This window comes from Triturus cristatus, chromosome 11, assembly GCF_964204655.1.
Source record: "Triturus cristatus chromosome 11, aTriCri1.1, whole genome shotgun sequence".
Classification (NCBI taxonomy): domain Eukaryota; kingdom Metazoa; phylum Chordata; class Amphibia; order Caudata; family Salamandridae; genus Triturus; species Triturus cristatus.
This window is the reverse complement of record NC_140594.1, coordinates 58,637,805-58,659,019: the sequence shown is the minus strand read 5'-3', so window position 1 is coordinate 58,659,019 and position 21,215 is coordinate 58,637,805. Positions and strand designations below refer to the sequence as shown.

The 21,215-nt window shown below is 52.4% G+C and overlaps 1 protein-coding gene across 9 annotated transcripts in view; it reads left to right on the top strand.

Annotated features, from left to right (window-relative positions):
• Nucleotides 1-21,215, top strand: part of ARVCF (ARVCF delta catenin family member) — a 657,174-nt gene that overhangs the window by 401,233 nt on the left and 234,726 nt on the right. For all 9 annotated transcript variants that reach the window (XM_085633794.1, XM_085633790.1, XM_085633793.1 and 6 more), the window contains one exon: nucleotides 18,275-18,900. In XM_085633794.1, the coding sequence (XP_085489920.1) occupies nucleotides 18,275-18,900 (626 nt within the window). The remainder of the gene's footprint in view (nucleotides 1-18,274; nucleotides 18,901-21,215) is intronic.

Genomic DNA, 21,215 nt, shown 5'->3' with positions numbered 1-21,215 from the left:
GCCAATTTGACCCACTATCCCTCTACAAAACACTTGAAACAGTCCAGACTGGCTGGACCTCCTGCTGACCCATGACCCCATAAACCTTCTCAAAGCTTGCTCTGCAGCCAGGCTGGCCAGAGTGGTGATCAATGATCATTATCAGGGACATTCACCAGCGAATTATACTTTAACCCATTCTGAAAAAACTGGAGTAGGATCCAGCAAACCACAGACGTAAATCAAACAAACCATTTCTATCAAACGGATTGAAAATACTGTATTTATCCCAATTTCGGGCGATGAATCTGCGTTAACTGCAAAGGACCCCAGACCTGGAGCCCATATTAAAGAATTGTACCCATTCCTGGAGACGTCTTCTCCCTCAATGTGATCATTTTGGAATGTCTTTTCTACCACATTAAAAAACTATTTAGGGTTTTCTGTGAGCACTTTGTGCGTTTTTTGGCCTCCTGGAAGTGCTTTGGCACGGTAGATGGCGCAGGGTCACAATACCCATGGCTCTTGGTGCTTCTGAGAGCCAAGATAACACTTTTCATGGGCACTGTCACCATGGGTGGAGGATAGAAAGGCCTTCAAGGGGACCTGTCTGCTAATGTTCCTCCGACACCCAATGGTGAGGAGATGGTGATGCTGGTCAAAGACCTTTGACCGACAGAGAATGACCACGAGCAATGGATGCTGAGCAGAGGTCACCTACTTCTTCGAGTCTACAGGTCTGGTCTGTGCCAGGAGGATGCCCCATGGTGGCCCTTCTGGGTAAGTGGTAGCGCTTTGGTGAGATGCCCCGGAGAGAGATCACACAGTGCCTTGTGCACAAGACACTTTCATACTAAAACAATCAACAGAACATCCACACAGTCCTTAAGAGCAAGGAGGTATGACCCAGCGTCTCTCACAGGCCTTGGGACAAGGGTGGTATGACCCTAGTGTCCCACACAGGCCTTGGGGGGAAGCTAGAGTGACCCCAGTGTCTCACACAGGCCCTGAGAGCAGGGTGGTGTGACCCTAGTGTCTCACACAGGCCCTGAGAGCAAGGTGGTGTGACCCTAGTGTCTCACACAGGCCCTGAGAGCAGGGTGGTGTGACCCTAGTGTCTCACACAGGCCCTGAGAGCAGGGTGGTGTGACCCTAGTGTCTCACACAGGCCCTGAGAGCAGGGTGGTGTGACCCTAGTGTCTCTCACAGGCCTTGAGACCAGGGTGGTGTGACCCCAGTGTCTCACACAGGTCTTGATAGCAGGGTGGTGTGACTCTAGTGTCTCACACAGGCCTTTGGAGCAGATGGTATGATCCTAGTGTTCCACACAGGCCCTGAGAGCAGGGTGGTGTGACCCAGTGTCTCACACAGGCCCTGAGAGCAGGGTGATGTGACCCCAGTGTCTCACACAGGCCTTGATAGCAGGGTGGGGTGACCCCAGTGTCTCACACAGGCCCTGAGAGCAGGGTGGTGTGACCCCAATGTCTCACACAGGCCTTCATAGCAGGGTGGTGTGACACCAGTGTCTCACACAGGCCCTGAGAGCAGGATGGTTTGACTCTAGTGTCTCACACAGGCCCTCAGAGCAGGGTGGTGTGACCCCAGTGTCTCACACAGGCCTTGGCAACAGGGTGGTGTGACTCCAGTGTCTCACACAGGCCCTGAGAGCAGGGTGGTGTGACCCTAGTGTCTCACACTGGCCCTGAGACCAGGGTGGTGTGACCCTAGTGTCTTACACAGGCCCTGATAGCTGGGTGGTGTTACCCCAGTGTATCTCATTGGCCTTTTGAGTAGTGGAGAGATGGCACAGGCATCTTACACCAGCCTTAATAGAAAGGGTGATGGTGTACCAGTGCCTCACACGGGTCCTGAGAGCTGTGTAGTCTGACTCCAGTGTCTTATACAGGCCTTGAGGACAGGGTGGTGGGACCCCAGTGTCTCACACAGGCGTTGAGAGCATGGTGGAGTCACGTTAGTGTCTTACATATGCCTTGATAGCAGGGTGGTGTAACCCCATTGTCTCACACAGGCCTTTAGAACAGGGTGGTGTGACCCCAGTGTCTCACACAGGCCTTGATAGCTGGGTGGTGTGACCCTAGTGTTCCACACAGGCCCTGTGAGCAGGGTGGTTTGACCCTACTGTCTCACACAGGCCCTGAGAGCAGGGTGGTTTGACCCTACTGTCTCACACAGGCCCTGAGAGCAGGGTGGTGTGACCCTACTGTCTCACACAGGCCCTGAGAGCAGGGTGGTGTGACCCTAGTGTCTCACACAGGCCTTGGGAGCAGGATTATGTGACCCCAGTGTCTCACAGAGGCCCTGTTAGCAGGGTGGTGTGACCCTAGTGTCTCAAACCGACCTTTTGAGTAGTGGAGAGATGGCACAGGCATCGTACACCCGCCTTCGTAAAAGGGGTGATGGTGCACCAGTGTCTCACACAGGCCCTAAGAGCAGGGTGGTGTGACCCTAGTGTCTCACACAGGCCTTGAGGCCGGGGTGGTATGACCCCAGTGTCTCACACAGACCTTGGGAGCAGGGTGGTGTGACCCGTGTCTCACACAGGCCCTGAGAGCAGGGTGGTGCGACCCCAGTGTCTCTTACCGGCCTTTTGAGTAATGGGGAGATGGCACAGGCATCTTACACCAGCCTTCGTAAAAGGGGTGATGGTGCACCAGTGTCTCACACAGGCTCTGAGAGTAGGGTGGTGTGACCCTATTCTCTCACACAGGCCTTGGGAGCAGGGTGGTGTGACCCCAGTGTCTCACACAGGCGTCGGGAGTGGGGTGGTGTGACCCCTGTGTCTCATACAGGCCTTCAGAGTAGTGGAGACGCGGCACAAGTGTAGCCAGAGAGGAAGTGAGCGCCAGGGGTGTTTGCACCAAAAGGGCCTATTGGCAGTGGCTCGATGTATCCAGACTTCATCCTAGAGCCGCAAGTACGACAGTGGATGGAACAGCAACAGCAACTAAAGTTATTGGTGACCTGAACAGACCCTGGAACACCCCCTCGAGGTGCTCCAGACATCAGCAAAGTAAGTGGCATTTCATCTTGTGGTTCGTGATGTCACAAGAGCTGCGGTGACTCACAGCCGCACCGTCTCTCCTCTGTGTGATGAGATGCTGAGAGCCAAGGGCGCCCAAGTAGCGCCTCGTGTTAGAATCCCCGCCCCCCTCTCGAAGGAGCTGATATTCGCAATAAGTAATTGGGACTTGAAGACAGTGCAGTGGCGTCTTCTGCTCGGATCGGAAATGAGATTTCTGGCCTCAGCCTCTCCAGACACTTACCTGTAATTTAGGCCTGCAGGCGGTGCCCCGGCCGGCCCTGGGCAGAGCTCCCGTCACGGATGCCAAGGACACGCTTGGTTAAGGCGCATTTGGCTACCTAGGTATGCAATTACTTGCAGAAACACGGCACTTTGCATGTGGAAACAGCCGAGGTCACCTTGACAGCCCGGGAGCTGAGTTTGTGAAGGGCTGAAACTCATGGGGACTCTGGTCAGATTGCAGAGGGGCGGCCTCTAGGCCTGTGCCATGGAAAATTACCGAGGGGACCCAGGCACGGGGACCCAGGCACTGGGGGCACGGGTGTGTTGTTTTCTTTTCTTAAAGGGGGAGGAGTCGGGAAGAGCTGCGCAAGAACAGCCGATCTGTGCGTGATTTTGTTAAAAATAAAAGTTAACTTCAAAGAAATGGGCTCCAGAGAAAGAATGATACTAAAGCAATTCCTTCTTGTTTAGTATGACACAGACTGCAGCTTATGATAGCTGAGGCGGTTAATGCTGCTGCTCGAGAGATCTAAAGTGTAGATTACAATGTTGGTAAAATAGCTTGGTGGTAAATTCACTGGCTTACGGGGGGGTGGGGGTGTGTGTGTGAGACCTCTTGTTAGATGTTTCAATCATTAAGTAGCTCAGACTGGTGATGCGGCAGTTCTGGAGAATGGCATACAATGTGTAGGTCACAGATGTTTCTGTTCTATAGGATAGATAGCTCAGAGGATCAATGTGTTTGTTGCTCAGGGGTACAGGTGTGAAACAAACCACAACCACAGAATGTACATATATATCAAAGGGCCAGGGGGGTTGCTATCCTAAATGTAGCAGGTGCAGTGGCACCAGGCCCAGAGACGTCAGGGGTGAACTTACGACTGAACTTTACTACCCAGTACAGGGCAAGGGCCCCGTTTTCCTCAGTTACGCTGGCGCCGATGGCCTTTTTGCTAAACCGCAGGAGATGGCGGCCTCGGGGGGCTCGTGGCACACACTAGCCCCAGGGCGAGCTCATCACATGCTGCCCAGGGGTTTTCTCACATGGCATGCCTGCGCACGACACATCCTCGCTCCAGGGTAAAGGTACCTGAGTGACGCATCACAATAGTGAGGGGTGTCAAGGCCGCCTCAGGGTGCGCACATGGGATTACATGCAAACCACACATTTCAGTTCCAGAGTAAAGGTACCTGAGAGACGCATCACAGCAGTGACTGGTGTCATGGTATCCTCAGGGAGGCGCACGGTACATCCTCGCTCCAGGGTAAAGATAGCTGAGAGACGCGTCACAGCAGTGACTGGTGTCATGGCCGCCTCAGGGTGTTCTCATGGCATTCAGGGTAACCCGAGTGACGCATCACAGCTGTGACTGGTGCATTACAGCCTTAGGGGGCGCACATGGCAGTACATGCGCACGACACATCCCAGCTCCAGGGTAAAGGTACCTGAGAGACGTATCACAGCAGTGACTGGTGTCATGGCAGCCTCAGGGGGTCGCACATGGCAGTACATGCGCACGGCACATCCTGGCCCCAGGGTAAAGGTACCTGAGAGACCCATCACAGCTCTGACTGGTGTCATGACAGCCTCAGGGGGTCGCACATGGGCACGACGCATCCTCTCACCAGGGTAAAGGTACCTGAGACGACTCGCAGCAGAGACTGGTGTCATGGCCGCCTCAGGGTGCGCACATGGCAGTACATGCGCACGACACAACCCAGCTCCAGGGTAAAGGTACCTGAGAGACGTATCACAGCAGCGAGGGGTGTCATGGCAGCCTCAGGGGGCGCACATGGCAGTACATGCGCACGATGCATCCTCTCACCAGGGTAAAGGTACCTGAGACGCCTCGCAGCAGTGACTGGTGTCATGACAGCCTTAGGGTGCGCACGTGGCAGTACTTGCAAACCACACATCCTCTCTCCAGGTTAAAGGTACCTGAGTGACGCATCACAGCAGTGACTGGTGTCATGGCCGACTCGGGGTGCGCACATGGCAGCACTTGCAAACCACACATCCTCTCTCCAGGTTAAAGGAAGAGTAGAGTGACGCATCACAGCAGTGAGGGGTGTCGTGGCAGCCTTAGTTGGCGCACATGGCATTACTTGCGCACGGCACATCCTCGCTCCAGGGTAAAGGTACCTGAGAGACGCATCACAGCAGGGTAAAGGTACCTGAGAGACGCATCACAGCAGGGTAAAGGTACCTGAGAGACGCATCACAGCAGTGACTGGTGTCATGGCCGCCTCGGGGGGTTCACATGGCAGTACATGCAAACCACACATCGTAGCTCCAGTGTAAAGGTACCTGAGAGATGCATCACGGCCGGTGACTGGTTTCATGGCAGCGTCAGGGTGGGTGTGCACATATCAACACATGCGCACGGCCCATCCTGGCTCCAGGGTAAAGGTACCTGAGTGACGCATCACAGTGGTGTCATGACCGCCTCAGGGTGCGCACATGGCTATGCGCGGCACACCCTCGGTCCAGGGTAAAGGTATCCAAGTGACACCTGAAGCAGTACAGGTGTCATGGCAGCCTCATGGGGTGTACATGGCATTACATGCGCACAACACATCCTAGCTCCAGGGTAAATGTGCCTGTGCCCGCTGAACCCTAGTGCAGGTGCTCACACCCCACTGTCCAGGCTCCAAGACGCTGAAATCATCCGCTCATTGGCAAGGTGGCAGCATGTCCTTCGGGTCAGTCGTGTTCCTTAAAGACATCTCTCCTTGCAGCAAGGGGCCATCTCTTTACTGGCGACTAGGCCTCCTTGCAGCAATGGGCCATCTCTTGACTGGCGACGAGGCCTCCTTGCAGCAGTCGGCCATCTCTTGACTGGCAACGAGGCCTCCTTGCAGCAGTCGGCCATCTCTTGACTGGCAACGAGCCCTCCTTGCATCAGTGGGCCATCTCTTGACTGGCAACGAGGCCTCCTTGCAGCAGTGGGCCATCTCTTGACTGGCCACGAGGACTCCTTGCAGCAGTGGGCCATCTCTTGACTGGCAACGAGGACTCCTTGCAGCAGTGGGCCATCTCTTGACTGGCAACGAGGCCTCCTTGCATCAGTGGGCCATCTCTTGACTGGCAACGAGGCCTCCTTGCAGCAGTCGGCCATCTCTTGACTGGCAACGAGCCCTCCTTGCATCAGTGGGCCATCTCTTGACTGGCAACGAGGCCTCCTTGCAGCAGTGGGCCATCTCTTGACTGGCGACGAGGCCTCCTTGCAGCAGTGGGCCATCTCTTGACTGGCGACGAGGCCTCCTTGCAGCAGTGGGCCATCTCTTGACAGGCGACGAGGCCTTCTTGCAGCAATGGACCATCTCTTGACTGGCGACGAGGCCTCCTTGCAGCAGTGGGCCATCTCTTGACTGGCCACGAGGCCTCCTTGCAGCAGTGGGCCATCTCTTGACTGGCCACGAGGCCTCCTTGCAGCAGTGGGCCATTTCTTGAATGGCAACAAGGCCTCCTTGCAGCAGTGGGCCATCTCTTGACTGGCGACGAGGCCTTCTTGCAGCAATGGACCATCTCTTGAGTGGCGACGAGCCCTCCTTGCAGCAGTGGGCCATCTCTTGACAGGCAACGAGCCCTCCTTGCAGCAGTGGGCCATCTCTTGACTGGCAACAAGGCCTCCTTGCAGCAGTGGGCCATCTCTTGACTGGCGACGAGGCCTTCTTGCAGCAATGGACCATCTCTTGAGTGGCGACGAGCCCTCCTTGCAGCAGTGGGCCATCTCTTGACAGGCAACGAGGCCTCCTTGCAGCAGTGGGCCATCTCTTGAGTGGCCACGAGGCCTCCTTGCAGCAGTGGCCATCTCTTGACTGGCCACGAGGCCTCCTTGCAGCAGTGGGCCATTTCTTGAATGGCAACAAGGCCTCCTTGCAGCAGTGGGCCATCTCTTGACTGGCGACGAGGCCTTCTTGCAGCAATGGACCATCTCTTGAGTGGCGACGAGCCCTCCTTGCAGCAGTGGGCCATCTCTTGACAGGCAACGAGCCCTCCTTGCAGCAGTGGGCCATTTCTTGAATGGCAACAAGGCCTCCTTGCAGCAGTGGGCCATCTCTTGACTGGCGACGAGGCCTTCTTGCAGCAATGGACCATCTCTTGAGTGGCGACGAGCCCTCCTTGCAGCAGTGGGCCATCTCTTGACAGGCAACGAGCCCTCCTTGCAGCAGTGGGCCATCTCTTGACTGGCAACAAGGCCTCCTTGCAGCAGTGGGCCATCTCTTGACTGGCGACGAGGCCTTCTTGCAGCAATGGACCATCTCTTGACTGGCGACAAGGCCTTCTTGCAGCAATGGACCTTCTATTGACTGGCCACGAGGCCTCCTTGCAACAGTGGGCCATCTCTTGACTGGCGACGAGGCCTTCTTGCAGCAATGGACCATCTATAGACTGGCCACGAGGCCTCCTTGCAGCAGTCGGCCATCTCTTGACTGGCAACGAGCCCTCCTTGCATCAGTGGGCCATCTCTTGACTGGCAACGAGGCCTCCTTGCAGCAGTGGGCCATCTCTTGACTGGCGACGAGGCCTCCTTGCAGCAGTGGGCCATCTCTTGACAAGCGACGAGGCCTTCTTGCAGCAATGGACCATCTCTTGACTGGCGACAAGGCCTTCTTGCAGCAATGGACCTTCTATAGACTGGCCACGAGGCCTCCTTGCAACAGTGGGCCATCTCTTGACTGGCCACGAGGACTCCTTGCAGCAGTGGGCCATCTCTTGACTGGCAACGAGCCCTCCTTGCATCAGTGGGCCATCTCTTGACTGGCAACGAGGCCTCCTTGCAGCAGTGGGCCATCTCTTGACTGGCAACGAGGCCTCCTTGCAGCAGTCGGCCATCTCTTGACTGGCAACGAGCCCTCCTTGCATCAGTGGGCCATCTCTTGACTGGCAACGAGGCCTCCTTGCAGCAGTGGGCCATCTCTTGACTGGCGACGAGGCCTCCTTGCAGCAGTGGGCCATCTCTTGACAGGCGACGAGGCCTTCTTGCAGCAATGGACCATCTCTTGACTGGCGACGAGGCCTCCTTGCAGCAGTGGGCCATCTCTTGACTGGCCACGAGGCCTCCTTGCAGCAGTGGGCCATCTCTTGACTGGCCACGAGGCCTCCTTGCAGCAGTGGGCCATTTCTTGAATGGCAACAAGGCCTCCTTGCAGCAGTGGGCCATCTCTTGACTGGCGACGAGGCCTTCTTGCAGCAATGGACCATCTCTTGAGTGGCGACGAGCCCTCCTTGCAGCAGTGGGCCATCTCTTGACAGGCAACGAGCCCTCCTTGCAGCAGTGGGCCATCTCTTGACTGGCAACAAGGCCTCCTTGCAGCAGTGGGCTATCTATTGACTGGCCACGAGGCCTCCTTGCAGCAGTGGGGCATTTCTTGGCTGGCAACAAGGCCTCCTTGCAGCAGTGGGCCATCTATTGACTGGCCACGAGGCCTCCTTGCAACAGTGGGCCATCTCTTGACTGGCAACGAGCCCTCCTTGCAGCAGTGGGCCATCTCTTGACTGGCGACGAGGCCTTCTTGCAGCAATGGACCGTCTATTGACTGGCCACGAGGCCTCCTTGCAACAGTGGGCCATCTCTTGACTGGCCACGAGGACTCCTTGCAGCAGTGGGCCATCTCTTGACTGGCAGCGAGGTCTCCTTGCAGCAGTGGGGCATTTCTTGGCTGGCAACAAGGCCTCCTTGCAGCAGTGGGCCATCTCTTGACTGGCGACGAGCCCTCCTTGCAGCAGTGGGCCATCTCTTGACTGGCAACGAGGCCTCCTTGAAGCAGTGGGCCATCTCTTGACTGGCAACGAGCCCTCCTTGCAGCAGTGGGCCATCTCTTGACTGGCAACGAGCCCTCCTTGCAGCAGTGGGCCATCTCTTGACTGGCGACGAGGCCTTCTTGCAGCAATGGACCATCTATTGACTGGCCACGAGGCCTCCTTGCAACAGTGGGCCATCTCTTGACTGGCCACGAGGACTCCTTGCAGCAGTGGGCCATCTCTTGACTGGCAGCGAGGTCTCCTTGCAGCAGTGGGGCATTTCTTGGCTGGCAACAAGGCCTCCTTGCAGCAGTGGGCCATCTCTTGACTGGCGACGAGCCCTCCTTGCAGCAGTGGGCCATCTCTTGACAGGCAACGAGCCCTCCTTGCAGCAGTGGGCCATCTCTTGACTGGCAACAAGGTCTCTTTGCAGCAGTGGGACATCTCTTGACAGGCAACGATCACTCCTTGCAGCAGTGGGCCATCTCTTGACAGGCGACGAGGCCTTCTTGCAGCAATGGACCATCTCTTGACTGGCCACGAGGCCTCCTTGCAGCAGTGGGCCATCTCTTGACTGGCCACGAGGCCTCCTTGCAGCAGTGGGCCATCTCTTGACTGGCCACGAGGCCTCCTTGCAGCAGTGGGCCATTTCTTGAATGGCAACGAGGCCTCCTTACAGCAGTGGGCCATCTCTTGACTGGCGACGAGGCCTTCTTGCAGCAATGGACCATCTCTTGACTATTGACGAGCCCTCCTTGCAGCAGTGGGCCATCTCTTGACAGGCAACGAGCCCTCCTTGCAGCAGTGGGCCATCTCTTGACTGGCAACAAGGCCTCCTTGCAGCAGTGGGCCATCTCTTGACTGGCAACGAGGCCTCCTTGAAGCAGTGGGCCATCTCTTGACTGGCAACGAGCCCTCCTTGCAGCAGTGGGCCATCTCTTGACTGGCAACGAGCCCACCTTGCAGCAGTGGGCCATCTCTTGACTGGCGACGAGGCCTTCTTTCAGCAATGGACCATCTCTTGACTGGCGACAAGGCCATCTTGCAGCAATGGACCTTCTATTGACTGGCCACGAGGCCTCCTTGCAACAGTGGGCCATCTCTTGACTGGCGACGAGGCCTTCTTGCAGCAATGGACCATCTATAGACTGGCCACGAGGCCTCCTTGCAACAGTGGGCCATCTCTTGACTCGCCACGAGGACTCCTTGCAGCAGTGGGCCATCTCTTGACTGGCAACGAGGTCTCCTTGCAGCAGTGGGGCATTTATTGGCTGGCAACAAGGCCTCCTTGCAGCAGTGGGCCATCTATTGACTGGCCACGAGGCCTCCTTGCAGCAGTGGGCCATCTATTGACTGGCCACGAGGCCTCCTTGCAACAGTGGGCCATCTCTTGACTGGCAACGAGCCCTCCTTGCAGCAGTGGGCCATCTCTTGACTGGCGACGAGGCCTTCTTGCAGCAATGGACCATCTATTGACTGGCCACGAGGCCTCCTTGCAACAGTGGGCCATCTCTTGACTGGCCACGAGGACTCCTTGCAGCAGTGGGCCATCTCTTGACTGGCAGCGAGGTCTCCTTGCAGCAGTGGGGCATTTCTTAGCTGGCAACAAGGCCTCCTTGCAGCAGTGGGCCATCTCTTGACTGGCGACGAGCCCTCCTTGCAGCAGTGGGCCATCTCTTGACAGGCAACGAGCCCTCCTTGCAGCAGTGGGCCATCTCTTGACTGGCAACGAGCCCTCCTTGCAGCAGTGGGCCATCTCTTGACTGGCGACGAGGCCTTCTTGCAGCAATGGACCATCTATTGACTGGCCACGAGGCCTCCTTGCAACAGTGGGCCATCTCTTGACTGGCCACGAGGACTCCTTGCAGCAGTGGGCCATCTCTTGACTGGCAGCGAGGTCTCCTTGCAGCAGTGGGGCATTTCTTGGCTGGCGACAAGGCCTCCTTGCAGCAGTGGGCCATCTCTTGACTGGCGACGAGCCCTCCTTGCAGCAGTGGGCCATCTCTTGACTGGCGACGAGCCCTCCTTGCAGCAGTGGGCCATCTCTTGACAGGCAACGAGCCCTCCTTGCAGCAGTGGGCCATCTCTTGACTGGCAACAAGGCCTCTTTGCAGCAGTGTCCCATCTCTTGACAGGCAACGACCCCTCCTTGCAGCAGTGGGCCATCTCTTGAAAGGCAACGACCCCTCCTTGCAGCAGTGGGCCATCTCTTGACTGGCAACAAGGCCTCCTTGCAGCAGTGGGCCATCTCTTGACTGGCGACTAGGCCTTCTTGCAGCAATGGACCATCTATTGACTGGCCACGAGGCCTCCTTGCAACAGTGGGCCATCTCTTGACTGGCCACGAGGACTCCTTGCAGCCGTGGGCCATCTCTTGACTGGCAACGAGGTCTCCTTGCAGCAGTGGGGCATTTCTTGGCTGGCAACAAGGCCTCCTTGCAGCAGTGGGCCATCTCTTGACTGGCAACGAGGCCTCCTTGCAGCAGTGGGCCATCTCTTGACTGGCGACGAGGCCTTCTTGCAGCAATGGGCCATCTCTTGACTGGTGACGAGGCTTCCTTGCAGCAATGGGCCATTTATTGACTGGCAACGAGGTCTCCTTGCAGCAGTGGGGCATCTCTTGGCTGGCAACAAGGCCTCCTTGCAGCAGTGGGCCATCTCTTGACTAGCGACAAGACCGCCTTGCAGCAGTGTGCCATCTCTTGACTGGCAACGAGGCCTCCTTGCAGCAGTGTGCCATCTCTTGACTGGCAATGAGGCCTCCTTGCAGCAGTGGGCCATCTCTTGACTGGCAAAGAGGCCTCCTTGCAGCAATGGGCCATCTCTTGACTGGTCACGAGGCTTCCTTGCATCAATGGGCCATCTCTTGACTGGCCACAAGGCCGCCTTGCAGCAGTGGGCCATCTCTTGACTGGCGACGAGGCCTCCGTGCAACAGTGGGCCATCTCTTGGCTATCGACGAGGCCTCCTTGCAGCAATGGGCCATCACTTGACGGGCGACGAGGCCTCCTTGCAGCAATGGGCCATCTCTTGACTGGCGACGAGGCCTCCTTGCAGCATTGGGCCATCTCTTGACTGGCGACGAGGCCCGCTCCAGCCTGTCGTTCCAGTGATGGATTGGAGATGGAATACTATCTCCAAGCTGCCCACAACGGATGCTCCTGGGAGCACGCAGCAGGGAGCACCATAGGCGTAGGCGTGGATGATTCCACCACTGCCCATGGACAGTGCTTCCCACAGGAAAGATAGGGACAGGAATCCGTCAAGTGAAACGGAACTGTCGGAACGAGCATTCTCGCCCAGAGCCCAAAGCAGACAGTCTTGGCAGTGGTTGACTGCTGTAGGAAGGCCTATTGTATCTACCGATAGGTGGAAGGAGAGAAAACCTCTGGCCAATTAGACTCGAGGGCCATTAGTTGTGCGTTGTGTACCTCTGGGGCTCAGGCAAATAGAGTATTGTCACTGCTGTAACTCCTATACTCCTGGTGAGTACATCACCTCTCCCCGAAGCCACCTGAGGTGCAGGGGCGTAGGTTCAAGGGAGCGGGGGTAATATTCTGTCGTAAATAGTTGGGTACAATGGCTTTCAGTCGGATATGATGAAGTGTCTGTCGGATTTCACCTGAAATTTTTACATGCCCACACTGACAAAAACATGCACACACACTCTCGTCTCAGTTTTGAAGTCCTTAAAAATATTGATTAATTTAAAAAATTTGTTTAAGTGCCCCTAACAATCCACCCTCCTCTCTCTTATTCCAATGGTCCTTAATCGCCCGTTCCCGTTATGTCCTGCTTCTCATATAATGTGTTTTAAGAAGATATCTCACCGTGATGTAGGAATTTGAAGACGCTCACCCCCCACTCAGTCTTATTGACCAAACTACACCCCTGCTGAGGTGTGGTGCCAGTTTGTGCAGTCCGAGTACCGATGTAATGCACATGAGCACTACCGCAGCCCCTGTGTGCCCCAAACCATGCTGACAAGCCTACCATGAAGTCTAATGAGAGCTAGCAAGAGTGGCACTCATCATGGAATGGGCACAGTTACCTGGTATAAGTTATTAAGTCTTTTCTCTTTGTCGTGAACGTGGCAGCCATGTTGGGATCAGGCAGCCACTCAGTGTGATATTTCTTTGCTGTTCCCTTTATCCCTAGTCCCTGCTGGAGGGGAATCTGTTGTGGCATTCTGACTCTCTACAACAAAACAAAGTAATATGGTAAACCTCAACTATGAAAGTGAAACGTCAACGCAGCTTGCGGAATTTCTTGTTATTCACTGGATGGAAGAGTCCCTTGTCTCCAATAAACGGTGACGTAGCGCGACTTCAACCTATATGAGTAATGAGCTAATTCGCATATACGTCGTTGAAGGATAATCTCCCACCTCCTTATTGGAAGGAATTTATAAATATTCTGTGGTGCATCCCAAAATCTTGAGCTCGGACAGCCCTGAACCCAAAGCAGATACGTATGTGACGCTAAGTGGAATGGGGCGCAAAACGTGGACAAGTGCTTGAGGTGGTGGTCAGAGGTGTGAGAGTGGGGGAAACAAAATAAAGGACAACAAGTAGTCACAAACCGTTCTATCGCTGTGGACTGTGATTCTCACACAGTGGTTCCCTCGCCAGCCTTGGGCTCGGAAGTGCCTCTACAGAGAGAGAGAGAGAGAGAGAGAGACCGTGCCAAGCTAGAGCGACAGAGTCGAGAGCTGACCAACCCCATCACAGCCAAGGAGACCAGCAGGCACGCGCGTGCCAAGGTGGAACTACAACTCGGAAAGCATCTGGGAGTAGAAAGCAGGAACGGAATAGAGAAAAAGCTTCAGAATTTGCTGAAATGCCATCAGCCAATTTCACCCGAGGGAAAGTGAGCGCTCGTCCGAGCAGGGGCACACTGCGACACAAACTAGGCGCAGGCACCGGAATAAAAGAGGGCCCCGTTAGTGAATTACAAAGCTAAAAAAGTAGCCCTTGATAGCAAGCTGGGTCAGTGTTTGACACGCCGTCTACGTGTTTTGTAAGGTGTGGAAGACTGCACGAGTCTGAGCTTGATACGGGCAATCCTTGTGGTAATATCAGGGAATCGGCAATAAAACCCGGCCCGGCTGGCCTGTTTTAGGCTCACCACCCACCTGCCAGGCCATCCCTTCAGACTCTGCCTCTTTGCCCTGTAGGCCAGTCCGTCACTGCACTGAGAATGGGGTAACTAAGGTGAACTTGAGCATCTTTGAAAGTTGAGGTGTCCCGGCACTGAGGAAAGCAAATTTGGCGGAAAGAGCAGGACGGGAACTAATGTGTATTTCATTCAAAAGCCAGAGATGCACCCCCCCCCCCCTCACCCCCTAGACAGCTGGGTACAGATCCCACATGTATATGAGTAATCTAGTTACCGGCCATAGGGGGGGGGGGGGGAGGTCATAGTCAAGCTGTAGTAACCACTGTGTGGTGTGGTTTAATCCAAGAGCAGCTAGAGATGGCGTGTCCAACGTTTGTACAGGAGGGCCGGGTCATGTCCGGTTTCCAGGATATTGACACAAGATAAATTTACATACAGGAAATCCAGGAAAGAACCATTTATAGTCAGTGTTTGTCCTCAAACCAGCCCCAGATCATTCATCTTGGACCAGAGTTGGACACCCATGAGCGAGAGGAAGTCCAGCAAAGATGCAGGAATTTACCTTAAGAGAGACAACTTTAGAAACCTCGGCCTACATCCGAAAGGTGCTCGCAAGCAGGGGCTTCTGCGCAGAGTAGCAATTGTAGAGAAATAGTGTATTTACTCTATGCCACTAAAACCATGAGGTACAAAAAGGCTGTGACTAGTGCCCTCCTCCCTGGTCGTCATAGTGCAGACCTCCGAAGGATGAAAGACTCGATGAGCCCTGCTGAGGTCCATTATTCTACTGGACAGCGTCCCTAGCTTAGGCCATGTGATAAAAGGAGCAGTTACAAATATAACCCATATGTAGATATCAAAGGGGAGGGAATAAGAAGCAGTGATCCATCCGGCTTCCAAAAGTATTACAAAAAATCAAGTAGGGGGAGAATGGATCACTTGTCCTGTAGTATCAGGGTCTTCGGCGTTTGGAAACTGTATAAGAAAACCCTCATATGAGTACACAGGTCGGGGGCGGTATATCTTGATTTTCCGCCTTCATGTACTATCACAGCATCATCATTGGGTTTCTTACGTTGGTATGCTGTCCTCCACCTGGAGGTAGACCCACTAATTTTTACAGTAGCGTCCAGGTATCAAAAAAGGAGAAGAGAGGGATGTGTTGGGTGCTCATAAGTGGTGAGGTTAAGATTCCCTACTGCACTCAAAATGCTACAAAAATTTTAATTGGGAATACGAGCGGAGTGGGAAATTAAAACAAAAATGATGTTATAATAGACAATGTTACTGGTCTATTACATCAATAAATAAGGTCAGTGAATAGGGTCAACATGTTTCAGCCTTCTCGCTCATTCTTAAGGCTTTCGTCAGGACCAAGGTATAAAGATGGCCCGTTGTGCCGCCTTTGTTGAGTGATCAGATGATCACATGTGCGTGATTTTGATACCTGGACGCTACTGTAAAAATCAGTGGGTCTACCTCCAGGTGGAGGACAGCATACCAACGTAAGAAACCCAATGATGATGCTGTGATAGTACATGAAGGCGGAAAATCAAGATATACCGCCCCCGACCTGTGTACTCATATGAGGGTTTTCTTATACAGTTTCCAAACGTCGAAGACCCTGATACTACAGGACAAGTGATCCATTCTCCCCCTACTTGATTTTTTGTTACAAATATAACCCAGCCATATGTCAGCCAAATACACTCAAACATTGTCCCAGATAAATGCGATTTGGTCCAGAAAATATGCGACAGAGATTCCAAGAGCCAATCCGATTGCGTTCCAGGAAGAGACGAACATCTCAGCAGGAGGAGACAAGGAAGCAACAGGAAACGGAGGGAGGCGAGTAAAATCCCAGACTGAGGAAAACCAGCACACACAAGTGAACACAGAAAAACACAAGAGATGCCTCAGTGATCAGATTAAACACCAGGGCAGATAAGGCCGAAGGGAGAAGCAGAAACGCGGAGGAGTGAGAAAAATATACATTATTAAAGAGTTGTACAACTGCTGATGCATGTTGACGTCTGATTGTCAGGAGTACAAAAGGAGGCGGAGGACGCGAATCCATTTATGCAATAAATATGCAGTGGGCGGGGCATGATGGGAAACTCCGTGTGAAACCGAGGGAGTTTGAGGAGGTATTAGCAGGGTCGTTGACCTCGGTCAATCACTCGAAGGCTGGTAGGAGCGGAAAAGACGAGATGTAGGTCACACTTTTAGAGTGGGAGCGAGGGGAGGAGCCACCCTACAGGTATGTATAGGAAAAAAAGTGTTTAAGAAACGTTTCAGGACTTTAATGCATATGCAGAATGTAGGGATCTCCATTGTACCTTTGAGTTGTATAGTGAAAATATCACTTGTTCACAGTGCTTTGAATCGTCAATGGAGTACCAAGCGCTATATAGGACAAGCCATTGTATTTCTAAGCACCCAGGTACTCTGTCTAACAAACGATCTTCTCTGTAGTTGTTCACACAATCTGATTATGTATTTAAGAGCGTTAACTAGCACTGCTGACCCAAGTGGTATTAGTGACGTGTACTTCATGACTGATGCAATATTTTATTAGATTAATAGGTAAACACGAGTGAAGGCGGCCACCAAATTCAGATTAACAGAGGAAGGAATTGAAGAATCTATGGTGGGTGAGGAGGGCGAGGGGGGAGCTGAGAAGGGGGAGACGGGAAGCAAAGCAGTACATTGGAGGGAATAGGGTAGCAGTGAAGTAGCAGAGTAGAGTTTGGTTCAAGTCCAGATTGAATAAACGGGGTTTCTGTCCCTTTCTGAGGCACAGTGGGGTTGGTTTTGTAACCACTTCCAGAAGCAGGTCATTGAGCCTGTGAAAGATTGCTTCCTCTTCTGTGCCTTTGTGAAGTGACTCAGTGTGGGAGATTGATTTGGTATTATTTTGTTACTGATAGTAGCAGCCATTTCCTTAAAAGACATGAAAAAAATATGCAGCCTTTGTCATGGGAGGCTGTAGTACTTTCTTTCGAGGATGACGTGGTCATCTCTTTAAGCAGCGATCTGGAGGTGTTTGAGAATGTTGCCAACTGCACGTCTTTAGGGCGTGCACCCTAAATTTCAACACCAAAACGTTGATGGGACACCATATTGAGGACAAATATTGAAAATAAAATATCAACAGGTGAGTAAGTCTAGATTTTCTCTACATTTCTCAGTGTATATGTATCGTGGTGGTCTATGTATGTTCACGGTGTGTAGTTCTGGAGTTAGGAATAGTAACTCTATACGTCCCTATATGCATTATCTTTTGATATTTTGATAAGTTGCATGATTGTAAATGGTGTTAGAAGTTGTTACTGAAATGACTACTTTGTAGGACATTCAAAGGTGGTGAATTTCAGGATAGAAATGGATTTGCAGTCGGTAGTTTGTAATGATGATGCACGGACTCTGCCTGCTTTAAGGACTCTGTTTTCTGGCATTGTTATTGCCTTGAGGAAGATTCAGGTACTGTAACCAAGGATTTTCACAATATCATACATAATCCTTTAGAAATCCATCTCCCCATTGGGGAATGTTGCCCCTGACTAGGCTGTGGGCCATTTTTAAGTGGTTCACTACATCTTTGCGTGGCTCTGGAAGAAGTATGCAAATTCTAGCTGGCAGTATGTCCTAGTCGGGGCCACTGGAATTATGTGATTGTGCGGCTACTGTGATTTTCGCATAATTATTGATTTCCCTCATTTGCCACCTAATCTATCATATGCTGAATAATCTGCAGATTTTAACGAACAAAAAAATGTGTTTCTAACTCACACTGGTCAAAAGTTACTAAGAATGCAGCAACACTTGCCGTGCAGTGGAAGGCCAGTTGCAAGGCTGGACTGGTCATCTTTCTGTTGCTTGTTTCTATATGTGGGTGTAAATCTGGTACTAATGAGGTGCAACCTGTGCCCAGAAAGTGCTAACAAGTGTAAAACTGTCAAAATAATGAAGTAACACGATTATGAAATGTGATGCATTATGCCGCATAGTTTGCCTTTTCTTGCTGCATAATTTACTGAACTCTGCCACACAATGTGGCCCTCTCTTGCTGTTTAATTCCAGTGGCCCCGGTCATAGTGCATGATGGTATATTGACCTTGCTGTGGTATTAACCTCTTTATCTCTCGGTTTTGCCAATCCAGGTCACAAAGATGGTAAAGACCGTCACTACGCGGACAGTGCGGCAGGTTCCGCTGGGGCCGGATGGGCTCCCTCTGCTAGAGACCACCTCCTCCTCACCACTCGGCAGCTACACAGACTCTATTGATCGGCGCTATATGAAGAACGGGGAGCGCTTTGCCAACCCTCAAGCCACGTCCACACTGACCCGTTCCTACAACAACAGCTATGGTGACACTTACCCCGATGGCCCCGACGTGCAATACCGCCCTTTCATGGGCACAGACGCTGGCTATGGAGACCTGACAGAGAATTATGGGAGCCTGTCCCGCGGAGTGAACTATCGCCCTAGGTATGCTTACACACCAGGGAGCACCTACCGGCCTGAGGACGGTAGCTTCACATTGCCAAACCGGCGGGACAACTACATGCCCATTGCTCAGCCCCAAGTGCCAATTGGCAGCAACATGGATTTGAATCGGTCGCAGCCGGAACGTTTCCAACCGGAGCCATATGGGCTCGAGGATGATAACCGCAGTCTTGGCCCCGATGATGAGGGCTATGAACTAGATCCGGACTACTCCACGGTGAACCGGCGTGCACTTCCGGGGCTACTACTCGCTGAACGGGGAAGGCCCCACAAGATAAGGTAAAGTGTGCAGCCACCTTGGTGCTGCCTTGTAGCAAAGGCCAATGCTGGTGAATGTGGTTGGGTTGTGGTTGGGTTATAGGGGTGCTGAGGAGAGGGTGAAAGGGGTAACAGTCAAAGGATATTAAGGAAAGAATTGATCATACTTTACTCCTGGGGATGAGAATGTCTTATTAGTTGATCCGAATAGGGGTTCCAACCAGATCAATTACTTGCAGATGTGATTTTTATTCCTTGAATTGTTTCTGGACTCTGTGGGTGAATGGGACATTTGCCTTTGAGACATGTTCTTTTTAATACTGTTACAGCACAGCTGTCTGGTTTGCTAAAGACATCTTGGGGACATTCAGAAAGTTGACTTAGAAATGAATTCTGCCGTTGCTTACCACTGGCTTTGTGGTTTGTTTGTGACACATTTTCTGGCTTTCTATTTGCAGGGTTTATTTGCTTTAGGTTGTCCAGGTTGAGTTTGTCCCACCCGTTGCCTAAACCTTGTTTACTGTATTCTTCCACAAACTTGCTTTCTGCAAACAGGTCTTTAAATCTTGTTCTTAATATGTCACATTTGCTGGGCATTCAAAGGCAGAGGTCAAATGTCAGGCTCCTTCTTCCAAGGGAGCTTGGTGTTTACCTTGCTTTTGCTGACTTCAAAGTGAGAGCTTTTATGCGAAATAGGAATGCGGATCAATCTCCCCACGGAGCCCTGGTGCCCATCCTATGCACCAGTCTACGAGGCTATAGCGTAACCCTCAAATACCACATCATGTAACATATGGATGACTGATTTTTATTTTAGGTAGATGGGGAAGTGGGTTTCTGCTCTTAACACAGAGATCCTTTTGTTACTTGCAGTTCATAAATTGTAATCCTTCTAATATAGCACAGTGAGCTATGAAGGGTGTGTGACTCCTACACTTTGTAACCCTCACTGTTTTATGCAACAAAAATCTGGTACATTGATTTACATGATTTATTGTCAATGAATAATATGTATGCTATGGAAAGCACTCTGACGCCCTGCACTGCGATGAGTAGCTCTATAAAATAAATACAATTGTGGTGTTTACGTTGTTATTTGTGCAAATACTCAGACATACAAGCACATCTGGCATTCTTAAAGTGCACGCATTTCTCCTATTTCCAGGGACTGAACACTATCAAAAGCATGCCTCTCTTGAGCAGTGATAACAAGCGGTGAGCCTTCCTTTCCCCTCCTTTGCATCTAATTGTGAGCCTCCAGACCACACCCAGCAAGGATCCAATTGGAACTCAAGGAGGCCTATTGGCCCCTTAACCCCTTTAGTGCGGCGCGGATTTTCGTGCTGTGCTGAGGGTTCTATTGAGCGGGCGGGGCCGTGACGGAGCGGTTCCGTCATGCGCACAGCCCAACCGACGCTCATGACAGAACCGCTCCGTCATGAGCATCGAAGGGGTTAACTTCGGCCTTTATCTTTGGCCCAGCTGGAACCCCCTGCTCGCCTGCATGTTGCTTCTTAGAATGAAAGCAGACAACAGTACAGGTCCTTCTAAACGTGCCTAGGTGTCTGAAAATAACACTGGGACGAGTTCAGCGTAGGCGAATAGGCAAAGTTGTTCTTCATAAACAACAACACAACATAACTGCTCTTCTAAGCACCTCAACTGTTATTTGAAGACACATTTCCAGGAGCTTACTTTGTCTTCAAACAGCAATTGCAGTGAAAACAGGAAAATAAGAACCCACGGGAACTTCAAACCTAAGCTAAAACCTCTCAAACAGACAAAAATAACACAATACCTTTACTTGCAATAGGGGATACCACATTCTATCTACACCAGAACATACACTTTGACCCCAGCTCCATGTGAAAATACAAAGTATACTCTTTTATGGCTATTGTTTACTAACACCACAACTTATCCCCCTGCTTCGTGGCACACGCAGAACAGCACACCTCTCTTTATCGGTCATTCTGAAGTACACTTACCAGACTGGACATTACATTTGTGCATCAGGTACAGTGGCACCACGCCCAACACAAATGAAGTGAACATAAACCACAATGTATTTTCACACATCTACATATTCCTTTTCCGTCCCTAGACTCACCGCCCCTCTCCCCCCTCCCCTCCCGACTTCCATTCAGCCAGCAAGACTACTGACTCCAGGGTGGTAATTTCACTCCTTTGTGCTTTTATGCACAAATGCACAAGTTGTAACATTTCCCTTCCTGCTACTTGTAAACAAGCACCACAATCTTAGAGCCACTCTGAGAATCCCTCCCTCCCTCACCCACCCACAGGTGTAAGCACCCTCTAGCCCCTCTCCCTTTCCA